This window comes from Penicillium oxalicum, chromosome I, assembly GCF_001723175.1.
Source record: "Penicillium oxalicum strain HP7-1 chromosome I, whole genome shotgun sequence".
Lineage (NCBI taxonomy): Eukaryota > Fungi > Ascomycota > Eurotiomycetes > Eurotiales > Aspergillaceae > Penicillium > Penicillium oxalicum.
This window is the reverse complement of record NC_064650.1, coordinates 2105505-2121883: the sequence shown is the minus strand read 5'-3', so window position 1 is coordinate 2121883 and position 16379 is coordinate 2105505. Positions and strand designations below refer to the sequence as shown.

The 16379-nt window shown below is 49.5% G+C and overlaps 8 protein-coding genes and 1 non-coding gene across 9 annotated transcripts; 4 read left to right on the top strand and 5 right to left on the bottom strand.

Moving 5' to 3' along the window:
- Window positions 1–318: 318 nt before the first annotated feature.
- On the bottom strand, window positions 319–1023 carry POX_a00721 (uncharacterized protein; the record flags this gene model as incomplete). The annotated part of the gene is made up of 3 exons (XM_050109660.1): window positions 319–553; window positions 629–856; window positions 923–1023. 3 exons carry the CDS (start codon window positions 1021–1023, stop codon window positions 319–321), a joined length of 564 nt encoding a protein of 187 aa, XP_049973428.1.
- A 1149-nt stretch (window positions 1024–2172) lies between these two features.
- On the bottom strand, window positions 2173–2244 carry POX_tR009. The gene has a single exon. It is a non-coding gene; the product is annotated as a tRNA-Met (tRNA).
- Window positions 2245–2644: 400 nt separating this feature from the next.
- POX_a00720 (uncharacterized protein) lies at window positions 2645–4573 on the bottom strand (the record flags this gene model as incomplete). Its single annotated transcript, XM_050109659.1, has 5 exons — window positions 2645–3234; window positions 3320–3772; window positions 3843–3911; window positions 3974–4214; window positions 4295–4573. The coding sequence occupies 5 exons, from the start codon at window positions 4571–4573 to the stop codon at window positions 2645–2647; spliced, it is 1632 nt and encodes a 543-aa protein (XP_049973427.1).
- Window positions 4574–6846: 2273 nt separating this feature from the next.
- On the bottom strand, window positions 6847–8757 carry POX_a00719 (uncharacterized protein; the record flags this gene model as incomplete). Its single annotated transcript, XM_050109658.1, has 3 exons — window positions 6847–7551; window positions 7622–8448; window positions 8502–8757. 3 exons carry the CDS (start codon window positions 8755–8757, stop codon window positions 6847–6849), a joined length of 1788 nt encoding a protein of 595 aa, XP_049973426.1.
- A 370-nt stretch (window positions 8758–9127) lies between these two features.
- POX_a00718 (uncharacterized protein) lies at window positions 9128–9235 on the top strand (the record flags this gene model as incomplete). Its single annotated transcript, XM_050109657.1, has 1 exon — window positions 9128–9235. The coding sequence occupies one exon, from the start codon at window positions 9128–9130 to the stop codon at window positions 9233–9235; it is 108 nt and encodes a 35-aa protein (XP_049973425.1).
- A 1300-nt stretch (window positions 9236–10535) lies between these two features.
- Window positions 10536–11562, top strand: POX_a00717 (uncharacterized protein; the record flags this gene model as incomplete). The annotated part of the gene is made up of 3 exons (XM_050109656.1): window positions 10536–10653; window positions 10715–10734; window positions 10798–11562. 3 exons carry the CDS (start codon window positions 10536–10538, stop codon window positions 11560–11562), a joined length of 903 nt encoding a protein of 300 aa, XP_049973424.1.
- A 998-nt stretch (window positions 11563–12560) lies between these two features.
- Window positions 12561–13037, top strand: POX_a00716 (uncharacterized protein; the record flags this gene model as incomplete). Its single annotated transcript, XM_050109655.1, has 1 exon — window positions 12561–13037. One exon carries the CDS (start codon window positions 12561–12563, stop codon window positions 13035–13037), a length of 477 nt encoding a protein of 158 aa, XP_049973423.1.
- A 961-nt stretch (window positions 13038–13998) lies between these two features.
- On the bottom strand, window positions 13999–14975 carry POX_a00715 (uncharacterized protein; the record flags this gene model as incomplete). Its single annotated transcript, XM_050109654.1, has 2 exons — window positions 13999–14559; window positions 14616–14975. The coding sequence occupies 2 exons, from the start codon at window positions 14973–14975 to the stop codon at window positions 13999–14001; spliced, it is 921 nt and encodes a 306-aa protein (XP_049973422.1).
- A 233-nt stretch (window positions 14976–15208) lies between these two features.
- Window positions 15209–16263, top strand: POX_a00714 (1-(5-phosphoribosyl)-5-[(5-phosphoribosylamino)methylideneamino] imidazole-4-carboxamide isomerase; the record flags this gene model as incomplete). The annotated part of the gene is made up of 3 exons (XM_050109653.1): window positions 15209–15508; window positions 15691–15877; window positions 15977–16263. The coding sequence occupies 3 exons, from the start codon at window positions 15209–15211 to the stop codon at window positions 16261–16263; spliced, it is 774 nt and encodes a 257-aa protein (XP_049973421.1).
- Between the last annotated feature and the right edge of the window lie 116 nt (window positions 16264–16379).

Genomic DNA, 16379 nt, shown 5'->3' with positions numbered 1-16379 from the left:
GGCAGTGTCGATTAGTAGAGGTTCCATGGCAGGTATGTACCAGCTGGTCAGAATTTGTCGGAAACATCAGAGTCTCGAAAATGGGCACAAATGCAACGTGGACGGCCCGTAGCAAAGGGGGGGGGGGGGGGGGGGGGAAAGCTGATCACACACAGAAAAAGGGTAATATTATAAAAGAGTGAAGCAACTGTAGTAACAACGTCGCACAGTCGAGCGGGTATCTTTTTTCAAGCCCCGAGAAAGTAACTAAACTGACGAGAAAGAAATCGACAAAGATGGGGAATCAAGGGTATCAGTGGGGGGAGGGAACCGCGATCATCACTGCTTCTCGCTCAAGGCGACCGCCTGAGGAGGTTGGATCTGTGGAGGCTCCGTGTTCACCGGCTTCGGTGGCGCCGGCGTGACGACCTCTACAGGGCCATCATGCGAGCGGACCGCGATCTTCTGTCCGCAATGAGTGCAGTAGTGGTGAGTGTCGTGGCACATCTTCATGCAATACGGTAGGAAGGCACAGATGATGCCTCCAAAGAGACAACAGCAACACGCAGCCAATCTAGAGAAAGTTAGCGGGAGATGGAACAACGCAGATCGATCTCCACGAGATCCGAGTACAGAGAATGGAACGTACGAAGTTTGGCTGGTGCTCTCTTTCTGGATCCTCGTCGTGGTCTGTTGGTGACAAAAGGGACAGTCGACCACGCATGGATCTTCGCCGACTTGGTGGAGGTTGATCGACTGTGCAGCCGGAACGACCGTCTGGCTCGGTTGGGCTGGGGGTTGTTCCGTCGCCGCATGCCATGCGGTCTTCTCGAGCGGTGCAGAAGTCTCGGCGCTCGGTGTGATAGCAGCAGGAGGTCTACAAAATCGTTAGCTATTTGCGCCCGCGACGATGTTTCAGAATGAATTTCTCCAGGTCACATACGCTTCATAGCTGGGAGGCTGCACATCAGCGCTAACAGCTGCTCGTCCGACTTCATTCGCAGAAGTCTCGTGCATTGTGATTGTGTCTTTGTTGTGCTCCATGTTTGAAATTTTGTTCCTTCCAGACGGGCCACGATAGGGTGGGAAGCAAGCTATGGTTGTAAGAAAAAAAATCTGTCTCCTGAGAATGGAACGGAGCAGTGCAATCTTAAAATGCCAGTGCGGGCGACGCTAGTTGTTTCTGTCAGGCCAGAAGTTGCTTAGCCTCAAGCGCCCTGGTGGTCCTTTTTCAAGCCGCAATTTTGCCCCCAAAGCGGGCTAGTAACCTCTTAATCCAGCAAGTGAGTCAGACACACGGGCGCAGAGCCCCTTCACGTCGTCAATCCTATTGCTCCACGAGAGCGCTCCCAAGACGAGGCTGAGTGGATTCCAAGACTTGTGGTCAGATCGCAACAGGGCGCGGCAGATGGGGCCTCGCTCTCATCAAATCATGCAAGCCCATGCCTGGATTGATGGGCTGACGATTGGTTGCATGTCAAGTCTGGGGGCTGCAACGAGTCGCAGCTACCTGTTGGACGCGAGGTCTTGTGAAACAACTGCACATTTATGACAAAGGGATCGAGTGGTCATATTCCTTGGCACTTGAAAAGGCGATCTCAGTCTCATTTGGGTGAACCTTCTTGAGGGACTCGGCGGGACCATCTGATCCGGAAGTGGATGTGAGCCCCAGTCAGATCAACCTTATTATATATCGACCGCGGACTCGGTCGTCGGTTCTGCATTGGTAGGTCGCCCTCACCTGGTACCTGTGATACAAGTGAGCAATACCAAAGCGCCTCCAGTTTCAGGCAACGAGTTCAAAACCGGCTCTCAATGTGAAATGCTCTATTTTCGCCCGGTCGGCCATGCACCTGCGCTAGAGCTGGAGCTGAACAGCTTGAACGAGTTGGCGTTGACTGAGGTGGCGCTGGAGTCTCACGCCCGGGATCAGCAAGGGATCCACAGAAACGGCTGGGGCTCTCGCGAGAGGGTCTTGCTGATGAACCGCAAGAGTATTTTCGATTCTCAGACGCAGATATTTTTTTTTCAATTCTATAGAATCTGCTTTGATGGAATATGCTGTAAGACCCGAGACGTCTAGTGGTGGAAAAGATGATTTAAAAAGAAGGAAATCAGAAAGGCGGGTTGACGGAGAAGAAAGAGAGGTGCGACGAGAGTGTGGGGGCAGGCTGGAAAAAAGACAAAAAAAGATAGCAAACCCTGGTTTCGATCCAGGTACCTTCGGGTTATGAGCCCGACGCGCTTCCTATGCGCCAGCTTGCTAGTTGTTGAAGAAAGGGAGCTTTTAAAAAAATAAAGCAAATAAAACTCACCTCATAATTTTGCTGACAAACTTCTATGCTTGAATACCACTAACTTAGTATCACCATCTCCACCACCTTACAGAGAACAGAGATGAGACGCCATCAATTAATAAGAATCTATTATTGAATCTACCTCCCCCCCTCCCGAATGAATAAAAAGCAAAGTGTTAGGGGAATCCCGAGGCTTCCATGATTCCTTTCCCACAATCTCTAGCAAAGATCCTTGTGATCATGAACATCATCTGAAGCCAACCATCTAAAGCAAACATGGGTATATCGCACATCTTAGTTCCCGGAATCGAGCAAGTCCCTCACCATTTTAATAAACGTCACGCAAAAGTCATGAAAGCTTTGAGCTTTCATAGGCCACCACTTCCCTCTTCGGTGCGCGGTGGGACGGACTCCTCCTTCCGTCTCAGCCGCTCCAGGCGATCTTGTCGCCAGCCAGCGCCCCATCGCAACTCAACCACCAGCAACGGGCTCATCAGAACCGTGATACCCGCAAGGAGCACGAAGGTCCACTGAGGTGTGAGACGATCGATCATGGGCTGGACGGCAGCAACGCCAGCTGCGCCCACCAAGCATCGCATCAAATTGTTGACGGCCGTCGCACTGGCACTAGCTCCAGGGTAGAGATCAATGATGAGCGCACTGTTGATGGTGAAGATGGCGGTGGCACAATAAGCGATGAGATATTGAAGGATGACGGGGACTGCAACATGTGTGCGCAATGAGAATCCGTACACGGAGGTGCAGATGGTGAAGAGTGCAGTGATCCACCAAGTGTTGCGCATGCGGGCGTATTCGATCGGAAAATCGGGATGCGTCTTGGTGGTGATACGAGTCTCGAGCGGCAGGTTGTTTCGGATGCAGTACTCGTGTTCGGTTCTTCTGTGGTTGAAATCCATCAAATACCCGATCGTGTACGATCCGGACATGCAGCCAAAGCCTGGAAGGTCGAGTCAGAATAATCTCAAAAGGAACATCTCGAAGAGAAAAGAGGAAGAAGCAGAGGAGGAGAGGATACAACAGACCATTTCCCAAAAAGGTCAATCCAACTTGCAGAGTATTTAGCCCATAAGTGGACTCGAAGAGATACGACGTAGATGAGGTCACCATCGACCACACGGAGTAAACAATTGCGCCGTAGAAAAGAGTGACAAAAACGTCCTTCTCACTCAAGAAGCCCAGGGGAGCAACTACCGTCTTCATCGTGATCTTCTTCCTAGGGCCATCGGGGATGGCGGTGGCACCCTCTTTGCCAAGTCTCTGGCCAGTGATGAAATAGATCCATGGCTTGTGAATTCCATGAAGAGGGCCGGTGCCATTCCCGGCAATGGAACGGAGTGTCTCGGGGAGAAAGAAGAGGATGGTCAGAAGACTGACGGTGGATAGGATAGCAAGGAACCAGAAAATCGATCTGAAGCCTAAGTATTCAGAAAGAATCCCCCCAAAGACTGGGCCGACTCCTTGCCCGAGCATACGGACTTGGATAATGTTAGTGCTGTGCAAATCACGAGAGGACTTTGGCTTGCTTCAGAGCTTCGCATCACATACCTCCGCCAAAGATACCAACCAAGCCACCTCTTTCGGCCGATGAAGCAATATCCCCGATCACACCAGCACCTATGTCGAGAGTGAGTCAAAGCAAGTCTTGGATGAGATCAGCCTGACAGATGAGCACGTACCGATCGAGATGGTCGCAGCGCTACCGGCAGCTTGCAACGCACGAAAAGCCATGAGTTGACCATAACTGTTTGACAGACCAAGGGCAATGTTTGAAATGATGTAGACGATAAAGGTGCCTACAAAGACTGCTCGGCGACCGATAACATCTGAAAAAGAGCCCCAGACACTTGGAGCCACTCCCTGGACGACCATGTATATGGTGACGGTCAAAGTGATCAGGGACATGGAAACATTCAAGTCCTGTACGAGAGACAAACTTTATTAGTCCCCAAGCCCTCCGATTCGGGTCTTCAACCACGGTGGACAAGAGTCTCACTCACCTTCGAAATAAGGGCCAAGGCAGGAAAATAGATATTAGAAGAGAGTGGAGAGAAGATGGCAGCAAGAGACACAGTGTAGACCATACGCAGCTTCTGAGACCGCGAAAAAACATGATATACGGGTGTTGACAAGGAACTTTGACTTTCTAAATCGCTCGAATCCGAAGACACATCTGGGCTCTGCTTCTCGCTTTGAGTGGAAAAACTAGAGCACGATGAAGCTGCAATCTCTCTTGTATCAGGCTCTTTCAATTGCTGCGGATGTACGGAAAGTGACATGTTGAAATACTGATACTCGAGGCCGTGGGGACGAGTTCGGAATGGATAGAAATTCTCAAGTCTGACCGGAAGACTCGAGAATGTTTCAAAGAGGAAGAGAGAGGAGAGAAGAGAATACTTGACCACCAAGAGCTCTGAGTCCTACTTGACAATATGATGGCGAGAAGACGACATTGATTGATGTATTTGTATGCGGACTTCACTCCTGGGTCCCCCTTTGGGCAGAAGCCAGAAGATATCCGACACCGTAAATGTACCTGGATGATCCACACACTCTGACCTCCCGCCCACTTGGAGAACGGAGACGGTTCGAGATCCAGGCGCAAAAAGTAGACAGACCTTTGTTAGGCCCACTGGTAGATCAACCGAATGCTTATCAGTGGATTCTGTGTTCGGGGTCATCCACTCCCACTGGTAGGTGGTCTGCACAATCTGCAGGGCTTTCTGTACCTGCGTAGCACAGGAGCCGGTCCATGATTTTATAGGTTTCCGACCCTGGAAGAACCGATAAAAACACCGACGGCAATTTAAATACTTGACCAGTTTGAAGGCAAAGATTTTCAAAATAGTACGAGAATGGAAGTCTTCAGGTCCGCCATAAGACCTGGAATGAATGAGGACTCGACTTTGAGGAGCCCACGTCATCATCATGTATCTCTTTCGCCTGTTTCGAAGATTTATGAAGGGATCTACATATTTCCAGCAACATATACTATCATTTTGAGCTGTGAGCAGATCACGTCTCCAAATGTTGCACTATGTTATCACTAGTCACTGACGGGTAGTTGTTAGCTCACCGTGCTCGTGCGTGTCTTTAAAGAAGCTTCTTCGAGTGGGCGGATCGAAAACACAAGTTCACGCCAGAACATGATGCACACAAGTTTCCAAGACCAAAATTCAACCTTATGAATGCAATTTGCTAGAAAAAAAAATTTGATGTGAGCAAGCTTCAACCTACCACAGTTGTAGTGTAGCTTTTGAATTTCATGCTTAATGCTAAGAATGCTGTCTCGACAAAAGGGGTTGATTTTTAGGTATCGACTGATCTAAAGCACACGAAACATGTGTTTGCGACCCGCCCATTACGTAGACACTGGCACTTGATCATTGTCAACCCTGTCTTGTTATCATAGCTGTTGATCAATTGTGCGTTGCGAATCAAATTGCCTACGAAGAGGACCTTGCTGAACATGTCTCGCCAGAGTGGTGTTTCAGCCTTTCTCCAAAGGATCCACGCCTATGTTGAAGTGAGACTCACTCTGTAAGAATTCGATTTTTCTATTTCCACCGAGACGAGCTTGCAGACAGCTGTTCGAGCCCGGAAAATCATCCGGATGACTGTGTTCGACTCCAACAACGATTGCGTGGACCGCCAAGGGGGGAAAAATGTGGATATTGCAGCCCGATTTAGGCTTACGACAGCTCCCGATGATCGACAATCGATGGACCTTGGTGTCTTTCCAGTGTACAATAGTTCATCACCACTCAGTGTCGATCAGTCGAATTGACTTTATCAGCCAGTCCCTGAGGAGCTCTGGTAGCACAGAAGGTTTCCACATGGACTTGATTGTGGAAAATTAAGCTGCAAGGTGTTTATCGATATCTCGAGCTGAGAGAGTTCTGGTGATAGCTTCCTCCCTCCCCATAGGACGACTACTTTTAAGACCCCTTTTCTTCTTCACACCAAATGCTTCCAAAGTGGACCCGGCTTTGAATTTTCAGCTGCTTCCCTCAACAAGGTTTGATCTCTTTCTATTCTCATCTTTGTATGTACCGGTCTTTAGACCCATCCCCGTCCGCCGGGGCCTTTCTTACCGCAACCAATAAATAACGCCTTTCACTGCCTAGGCATGCGAGTCTACATGATTTCTTCCCTCGCGTCCACACGCAAAAGTCCATCGCGACGGAATCACCTTGCGCATTTAAGTACTTTATCGGTATTTCAGCACCTACCATGGTAGAACCGGGCTCGGGATCCCGTTGCACACGTACGCCTACATGCTATACTCTGTCTGTGCCAAGTCGGATAGCCGAGAAAAATCCATTACTACCGGCCTCGTTTTCATATGCCAGATCTAATACTCACGGCCAAGCCGCTCTCAGGTAAGCCACTGTATGTGCAACAAGCGCAGCACGATAGGAGCTAGCCAGCCAGCCGTCGCCGGTGCCATACGAGCAGTGCAAGATTCTAAATACAATAGACTTTGCGAACAGATAAACGTCGAATACGTTGGGGTAGTACTACAATCGACAAGAATATGAGGACAGAACTGTCAAATCCCCCACACGCCAAGCGGATCTGGGCCGGAACCTCCTCGAACCCCCTGTAACCTTTTCACGCGCTTTACCAGGGTACCAACACAAATTGGACCAACAAGGGTACAGATAGATATCGCCCAGATGATAACCAAATAGACGTCGGAAGTTCCTCCAGATGGACCGGTTGCGAAAATACCCTGGCTTTGGGCAAGCGAAGCGATAAGGTATCCGACCTCGCCTCGCGCAACCATGGCCAACCCCAGGATTGCTGGGGGATACAGGGACTTTGGCTTCGGGGGAAATGTGCTTGTTGAGCTTTGTCGCGTGGTTGTGTTCGGCTCTCCTTGACGTGCATGGTGAACAGTAGGAGTTTGGTTGTTTGATAATTCACGATGTTTTGTTTCTAGACCACCGGTGTCTACTCGATTCCCTGAGGCAGCAATGCCTTCTCTGGAAGATTGCATAGGGATCTCAACCGGAACGCACTGCTCATTTTTTCGATGTTTGCCTGATCTCGAAGTCATACAACGCAAACGAGTGCGGGAAGACGGTCTTTTCAATCCATTTGCGAGATTTGCAAAGGGTCGGAATGAGAAACGGACAAGCCAAACACCCGTGATGAGTTTCCCAAACATCATCAAGAGCGCATAGATCATGCCACGCCATACAATACTTCCCCGAAACATCTCGGTGATAGGAATGGCAAACCCAATGGACGCCTATACATAGTATTAGCCAGATTTGCACAATGAACCAGAGAGAGATGGAGGGGGGCAGAGTTTGACTGACGAAGAATAGAGGTGTGAGAATGCAACCCACCGGCTGTTTGTAGTATTTCTCATAGACCTCCTTGCCAGTTGGAGCTTTGCCATGTTGCGTCCTCATACAGGATTCGCTCGAGGCCTGGGGCTGTCTTCCGCGACGACGAGAGCTACTGTCCCGATTTTCGTCGGTTGCAGAATTGAGTTGGTCCGTCCGAGATGTCCCAGAAGACGCCTCCCTGGAAGGGCTGCTCGACTCTGCAATCAACCCGTCAAGCCATGTGACTATGACACCCGCGAGATAAGCCGCAAACAAGCTTGAAGTGCCCGCAAAAGTGGCACCAGCAACCAGTCCCACAAGAAGTCCTGTGTGATAGAGAAATGCAACGTGCATGCTCCTCATGGAATGAGGGGTCTTGAGCTTCTTCGAGAGGATCATCTTGAGCATTGGCTTGAAGAGGAATGCACACAGAAGAAAAAGACCCACTGCAAACCCAGTTGAGACGAAGACAGGACGAATGACCGTCAGGGAATCAAAGGACGAAGCAGTTCCACCAAGATTTGAAATGATTTGGACCATGACGAGACCGACGACATCATCTAGCATTGCAGCGCTGGTCGTCACTGTACCCAAGCGCGTTGAGACTAGATTTGTCGCCGAAAGAATCGAGAAGGTAGTACCCAGGCTTGTTGAGCAAAGAGCAGCACCGGCAGCGAATGCTTGTAATGAGGTTGCTCCAACGAGTTCGTTTAGAATGAACGAAAGACCCATTGGTGCTCCAATGCCCGTGATCGCAACACAAACGGAAAGTATAATGTTTGCCCTCACGGACTTGATCGATGTTGACAAACCACCTGGCAAAGCCTTAGCCATAAATTCGAATGACACCGGTAGAAGAACCACGTACCTTCATACACCAACATGATCAGTCCAAGATACCCCAGCTGTTGGAGCACCGTCTCCGTTTCAGAACCGAGCCATTTTGCACCGGGAGTACCCCAAAGGATGCCGACAAATATTTGTCCAATGAGCCCACAGTATAGGATCTTTTCAAGGAAGAAGTTCACAAGATTCAAAACCACGAGAAATCCAGTCAGATTCAGAGTAGTCGTGATTGGCGGTTCATGGTAAGCAAATGCAGCATTTGAATCACCATCCATCATTGTGACCCATCTAGATGATCATCATGAAAAATTGACACGCTTTGAACACTGCGTTATCCTCGCCCTGTAACAACAGTCGTTACAGTCTTGGGGAAAAGCAGCAGAGACCAACGAAAGGTGTAGACAGACGGAAAGCGGAAATAACGTGACGCCTGAAGCCGAGGGCAGCCAAATCAACTCCATTGCCCAAACGAGACGAGTCACGGGAGTGGACGGGAGAGGGGCACCTCGTGTGGACCCAACCGTTGCTCTTTCGTCACACCCGCCTGGGCCAGGTGAGCCTTCCAAGTTTCTACAGTATCCGAACGCAGGATATGTATACTTTGACTGGGGCCTACGGTCCACATGAGCAGGGAATCAAGAGAAAATAATGGCCTTGTTGGTGATCTACGAAGAAGTTCAAGATAGACACAATAGCTTCTCTATCACGCAATTAAAAACGAGATTCTATCCCGGTCTTAAGCCTTCTCTTAAGTAAAGGCGCAGATATAAATTTAATCATTTACGAGGACCATGATGCTTCTTAGGCGTTATTCTCTTTTATAGGCCTCGGAACGCCTCTGCACAAAGCAGCCGAACTTGTCAAAGCAGATGTAGTTTGCTATTTGGTCAGCATGAAAAGGTACGAATGTGATTATTGAAGATGCAAAAGATAGCACGGCTTTGGGGTATGCGCAAATGTTAAATCAGCGAGAGGTTACTCATGTACTTGAGAAGGGCAAATAACTTGACCGCTTCTTCTTGATACGCTCGGTCGTGTATTGGATGATCTGGTCGACAATATAGGTTACCATCTGCCAGCGTACAAGCTCCGTGCGTTCCTTTCATTAAAGCATGAGGGTCCAAGTCTGGCCCATGAGCTTGTTTCAGGATTGAATCATACCGTATGTCTAGAAATACATAAGTGACAAGTGAAAAAATACACAATTCTCGCAATAGTAATGCAATCCGTGAGGTTTTTTTACTTCTGACTGCCACGTCGAGAATCAGCTCTATCCTGGCAAGACGTAGTAGGCCAGTTCAAGGTTCTCAATTGGGATTGAGAAAGTGAGAAGCACAAAAGATCCCACGAGTGCCAAGGCTTGTTGTTTCTCAAACATCGGACGAGTCTTCGATAATAAACACAAACTGCAATTTTCCACCTTTACGGGGAGGCCATGGGCACATCCACAAGTTCTTCAATCCACCAGAAAGTGATCGCACTTGTCAATTTTCATTAAGAAAAATGGCAATGTACAGTTCCTGTTGTATCACATTCATACGCAGTAGCGTGCGAAGACCTCGATCGGACAGAGATGGTGTTGAAATCGGACGGCAAGAAATTCCGCGATTCCAAGGAAACTAAATGTGTAAGATGAAAGAACCCTCGAGAATCTCACCAAATATCGGCAATGAGTTGGGAGCAGTATTAAAAGCAGTGTCGGCTATTGGCTGGTTTGCATTGTAAGATCTTGGCATGATACTGCAGCTATCGAACAGAACAGCGGAGGTATTCTCTTTTGCGGAAAGGCAGAAGAGTCCGTCGACGCTTGGCTGAGGTCAGAGGTGCTGTTGATTAGAAATAAGTAGAATTGTCGGACTCATTGATTGCTTTCTCGGAGGGATGAAGGTAAAAGACGACGGAATATGATGTACGAATGATTGTTTGCCTTAAAGATCGATACTCTCAGCTTCTGTCAATCATCCTTATCCATGTAAAAGTTTTCTCCTACCAACAGCCTCAGCGGTCGTGGTTCATTTCTCCAGATCAAAAGAGAACAGGTCCTCTCACACACAAAATGGCCACACAAACGGCGTTGATTATGAAAGAGGTTGGGAAACCCCTAGTAAAAGCTCTGCGACATATCCCCCAGCCGCAAGAAAACCAAGTTCTTGTGAGAATTGTCGCAGCTGGAAGTAAGATATCCATCTCCAAATCTTTAATTCACACAGAACAGAAGCTGATTCAGGCTCAAAGTTAATCCTCATGACCAGAAGGTATCGGGATCGGACCTTAATTGACACCCTGTTGAAACGCATCGAGTTCTCATATTTTTGCAGTGTCGTGATCTAGGTATCCTGGTGAATGAGCACTTGCCCCATGCAATTCTGGCAAACGACATCAGCGGCATTACCGAGATGATAGGACCGGGCGTAAAGAAGTTCTCCGTCGGAGATCGCATCTTTGGGCAATCGAATATCCTGTCAGGTGGTCCCGATCAAGCCGGTCTGCAGCAGTTTTGCATCCTCGACACCGAATCTGCGGCTCGTATTCCAGACAATATCACCTTCGACGAGGCAGCCACTTTCCCCGTCAATGCCATTGCAAGTTTCCTTGCCCTTTTCAGCCCAGCGGACTTGGATGTGAGACCAAAGTTCCTCGGCCACGATACGGACTACGCACAAGAGACGATTGTTATTATCGGTGGTAGCTCTAATACGGGAAAATTCGCTCTTCAATTCGCTCGTCTCGCGGGATTTGGGAAGATCATCACTACAGCCAAAATTCGCAGTGATGGGGGTCAGATACTCCGTGCCTTGGGGGCAACTCATGTCATTGATCGGGAAGCAGCGGACTTGGAGAATCAGATTCGTGCGCTCGTTGGTGATGATTTGTTATACGTTGTTGACACGGTCAATGGCTCTTACGAGGGGGGTGTTCATTATCAGCTGGGACTCTCGCTCTTGTCGACCAAGAAAAAAGGGGCCTTGGTCACGCTGATGGACGGAGAGGTGGACCCAGCAATCGCAGCGACAAAAACCGCTGGATTCAGAAAGCATCAAGTCTTCGGGGCTAGCGACATGCATCCGGAGCTGGCGGCTTAATTTTGGAGAGAATTGCCAGGCTGGATCGAAAAAGGTGCTTTGAAACCGCTAGGCTCCCGCGTACTGGACGGTCTGGACGCGTCGAAAGTCAATCAGCTTTTGGATGACTATCGCGATGGCAGAGCTGTGACCAAGACCCATGTGCATCCTTGATGTTTGTAGAGTCTGCGTCTGAGCCAGAATCGTTGGAGCCGCAAATTGTATTTGTGTATCCCACGCTTGTCCTCGGGGATTCAATTTAGTTTCCTTGGTGTGAGCTCGTCGCTCGGATCGCATCATGAGAAATCTGCGGTGGAATTGCGTCAGTCTCTTGCTCCCAGGGATTACAGCTAGTGCCGAGAAAACTTTGTTGATCACGAGTCCTTTGAGCACAGCAGTATACTTTTCATCGTCAAAAGTTTGTGGGATATCAAGGTAATGTAGTCAAGTGTGTGAATAGACTCAGCAATCAGTACAGTCTCAATAAAGTTATATCAACTGTAAACGTACAGGAATCTTCGAATGATCAATTGGTCGTATGGTATCAGTTCACCAATCAATTGGGTTGAGCTCTAAGCTTCCAAGTACATCCAGGTACATACTCGCATGAGTCATGGTGAGTAACATTGTAATCACTCGTCTTACTTGCTGATTGAGCCAAGTTCTCCAATGATAAGATCATTCCGTGAGAAGTACTTAAAAAGACCAGAAATTACCATCTGAATTGTTCGCGGATAAGTATCGACGATCTCAAGGCTGACATCCTCGTGAGTTTGAGTTCCTGCCCACGTCCCTTCCACGATGGACTTCCAATGTGATGTTTTCGTGTAAAATTAGTCTCATTACTAGCCCCCAACATTCATTCCACTCCGGAGGTAGGACCAAAGAGCTAATTCTTCATGTGCACTACAGCCAATATACAACCAAACCATACATTGGCTTATCGCAGAAATTGAACCCATTTGCTCTGCTTCCAGTCACATCTCGAGTGTGCCAAGCACACAAAAACATCACCATCGATGGACGCTTCAAAGGTGGCACAGACGACTCTGCCGTTTGAACCGTTTGTCATACTCACACCAAGACTCCTGGTCCTGCCCACCCCACACGCCATCTCATCGAGATACTATCGAAGTCTCTATGCATCCCTCCACGCAGACAAGGCGTTCTGCGAGATGGCCTTTGGCGATCATTTCTCGCCGGTGCAATGGAGTGACGAGAAGACGCATGATGCGATTCAGCGGGGCGACATCAACGTATGCTGGAAACTCCGCGGGATGGGTGACTTTGCCGTTGGTCTACGCCCGCCCGAGATCTTCACGGAATCCAGCAGCGCTGTCGAGATTCTAGAAGGAGATGCTTTGAAAGGAATCCCCTGCCTTGATCTCCAGAACCTGGATGAAATTACCTGGGTGGGCTATGCGGGCGTTCGTGATGCAACTACAACATCGATGCCACCGCGAGAGGCAGGGGATCCCCCTGCCACCATGGACTGAAATGGCTGAGATTCGCTATGGTGTCGCGCCGACGTACTGGGGGAAGGGAATCGCAAAGGAAGCAGCAGAAGCCGTCATGCACTGGGCGGCCAATGCGCGAGGTGTGACGAGATTTATTGCTGAGACGGAGAGGCCGAATAAGAGAAGCGCCAGAGCTTTGGAGAAGCTCGGGTTTACCTTGAGTGGTACGAATTATTGGAAAGAACCTAGTGAGATAGAGTGGGAGAAAGTGCTTGTACAATGAGGCTCAGTCTCTCTTCCAGCTTGAACATGAAAGGATTCGAATGGTTCAGGTGGTTAATTCCTCACGATGAAGCTGCGGGCGATTTTGATGGACTACTCATACATGTACTGCCAGGGCCGAGAGTAACAACGGCCCGTGCTGTTCGCCGGACAACGTGGGGATGAAAAGATCGCCTATGACGGACGGGTAGAGACCGTCCGTCTTCGCAGAGGCCGCGTACCGCTGTCCCATGAATGTCCCCCAAGACGACGAATGCAGATGCGCATGGAAACCAGGTCGTGCAAGTCCTAGGAATCTATCACCGAAGATAGAGGGCGTCCCTGCTGAGGAGATGATCATCGGCGATAATCGGATATGGCACGTCAAGGATCTTGGGTCGAGAGTAGAATGGGTGACAGAAAGAGGGAATGCTCCTGGTCCGGACGCAGACTTTGTCCATCATTCACCCCTGAGTGTGAGGAATGAACATTTTCCGATGCCGCGAGTTGGAGTTCTCAATTCCACAACTGCCAGAACAGCTCTGTTCTTCGCCCAAGTTCAGCTTTGAAGCGATGGGTTGATGGACCGAGCTCGATGATGGGAGGGAGAGCCCACGGGGCATTTGACCCCTAGTCCAGGCCAGTGGTCAAGAGAGAGGACAGATGCCGCTTTGCCAGACTCGTGACATGACTGGGGAAGCGGATGCAAGGCTGGAACAGCTTGTTACAAGGCGCTAGCTCAGAAGCGACCTCTCTTGGCCTTTCCGCCTCGTCCACCTCGTCCACCGCGACCTCCACGCCCACCACGACTGGACCGACCGCGGGAGCTCTGCATCTTTTCCAAGTCCTGCTTGCTCAGATTCAAAGTACCCCCGGAGAACCTGCCAATGGACGAGCCTCCAACACCACGCTCTCGGCGCTTGTTGTCTGTTTTGGCGACCTTGCTGGGCTTCTCGAGAATGATACCATTCTCCTTGGCCTCTCGGCGTCGCTTTTCATCTCTGGAAACAGCCTTGGCTTTGATGCCCTTGCGGAAGGCATCAGGCATGTTCTTCTGTTTGTAGAGGGACTCCTTCGCGCCGAGATCTTGCATACGGAGATCCAAAGCTTTCAATCGATTTTTGCCGGTCGGGGCAAGGTCGGACGATGATTCGAGGAGGTGCGATTCGCGAAGTAGTCGCTGAAGGTCAAGGTCGTTTTTAAGGTTCATTGCTTCGTGGGCGTCATCCTCTGAGTCGTCCTTCTTGCTTGCCTGTGCGATCTTCTTTTTCTCGTCTGCGGATGTCGGTGGTTTGGCACTCTGTATCTAGTGATGAGCTCGTGTTGAATTCTGTCAAGGAGTCGTCCTAATCGTACCATGAAGGCCTTGTACGCCTTTTTGTCCATCAAGTCGCTCGCTGAAAGACTGGCGTCCTTGTGCTCAACAACCTCCACTACAGCTTCCTCGTCACTTTCCTCAGAGATCTCATCCCAATCAGACTCCACCTCTGACATTTCCTCGTCTTCCTCATCTTCTTCTTCGGAATTTTCATCATCTTCAGAAGACGCACGGTCGGCCTTCCGCTTCGAAGAACCAGTCGTCTCGATCGGTTCGAATTGAGCTTCGAAGTACTTTCGGAAAATCTCCTGAGCGTCAGTGGCCGGCTGCGGGCTGGGTTGTTTCTCGCCGCTGGGCCTTGATGCCACAGCAATCTCTCTCTTCCTTTTTCCAGCCATGTTGAGAATGCGCGACAAAGAAGAATATGTAATTGTTCCGCGACTGCCTTCCCTTGGACAATGTCTGTTCCCCGGGATTTTTTTTTGGGTCCGACCAGGCTCCGCATCACGTGCGATAAGATAAGATAGAAGCCCACCATTATCGTGATGACACCAGAGGGGAGGAGGGGGCCATTTTGCGAGTCATCGTTTCAAACTTTTTAGTCTTACATTTAACGAGCGGGCAATCAAAAATGACTCAATTTCGACCTTGCATTGACCTTCACTCAGGTCAAGTGAAGCAAATTGTGGGCGGGACACTCAGCCAGGTTGCCGAGGATCTAAAGACCAATTACGTCTCGACACTCCCCGCCAGTCACTATGCGGAACTCTATAGAAAAAACAACCTGCGCGGTGGTCACGTCGTGAAGCTGGGCCCCGGCAACGAGGAGGCTGCACTGGAGGCATTGAAGGCATGGCCTAATGGGCTTCAAGTGGCCGGTGGTATTACCGACAAGAATGCTCAATATTGGATTGATCAAGGTGCCGAGAAGGTGAGTTGGTTTTCTCTCCCCGGCAATCGCATTATCCCCGCCATTCTGCCGTGGGTTTTGTATTCAAAGAACAAATCCCATTGCTCTGTGTCCTGGGCATTCAATCCATGCTTTAGCATGTCGGAATATACTCGTGGTTTGTTGGAATCATACTCATTGATTGGACTTATTTGGCATGTTAGGTGATCATTACTTCTTTTCTGTTTCCCTCGGGGAAGTTCTCGCTCGAGCGGCTGCAGGCGGTGCTTGCAGCCCTTGGTGGTGACAAGTCAAAGCTGGTCTTGGACCTGAGTTGTCGCAGAAAAGACAATACTTGGTTTGTGGCTATGGACCGATGGCAGACCATTACAGAGATGGAGATTTGTCAAGGTACGGCGAACTGTTCCTATCATCCACTGTCCCTTGTCCACAGCCCCCTGCATTGTTCCCCTGCTGACTTCAACAACACGTGTTGTCGTATTGTTTCAGAGTCTATCGCGCTACTGGAACCCTACTGCTCCGAGTTTCTTATTCACGCGGCAGATGTCGAGGGTCTGCAGCAGGGCATTGACGAAGAACTCGTTTCCAAGCTCGCTGAATGGTGTACCATCCCTGTGACTTATGCTGGTGGTGCTCGCAATCTTCAGGATTTGGAGAAGATACATAAGAGCAGTCAAGGCAAGGTTGACTTGACCATCGGCAGTGCGTTGGATATCTTTGGTGGCTCTGGGGTGACTTTTGATGAATGTGTTGAATGGAACAAGGCCCATCAGTAAATTAACGAACGATGCCTACATATATATGCTGGCCAAAGAAAAGACGAATTTGAATATCCGCTGTACCTTTTAGATAACGACTATCCGAAATGTGTGACTAGGATGAAGACAAATCG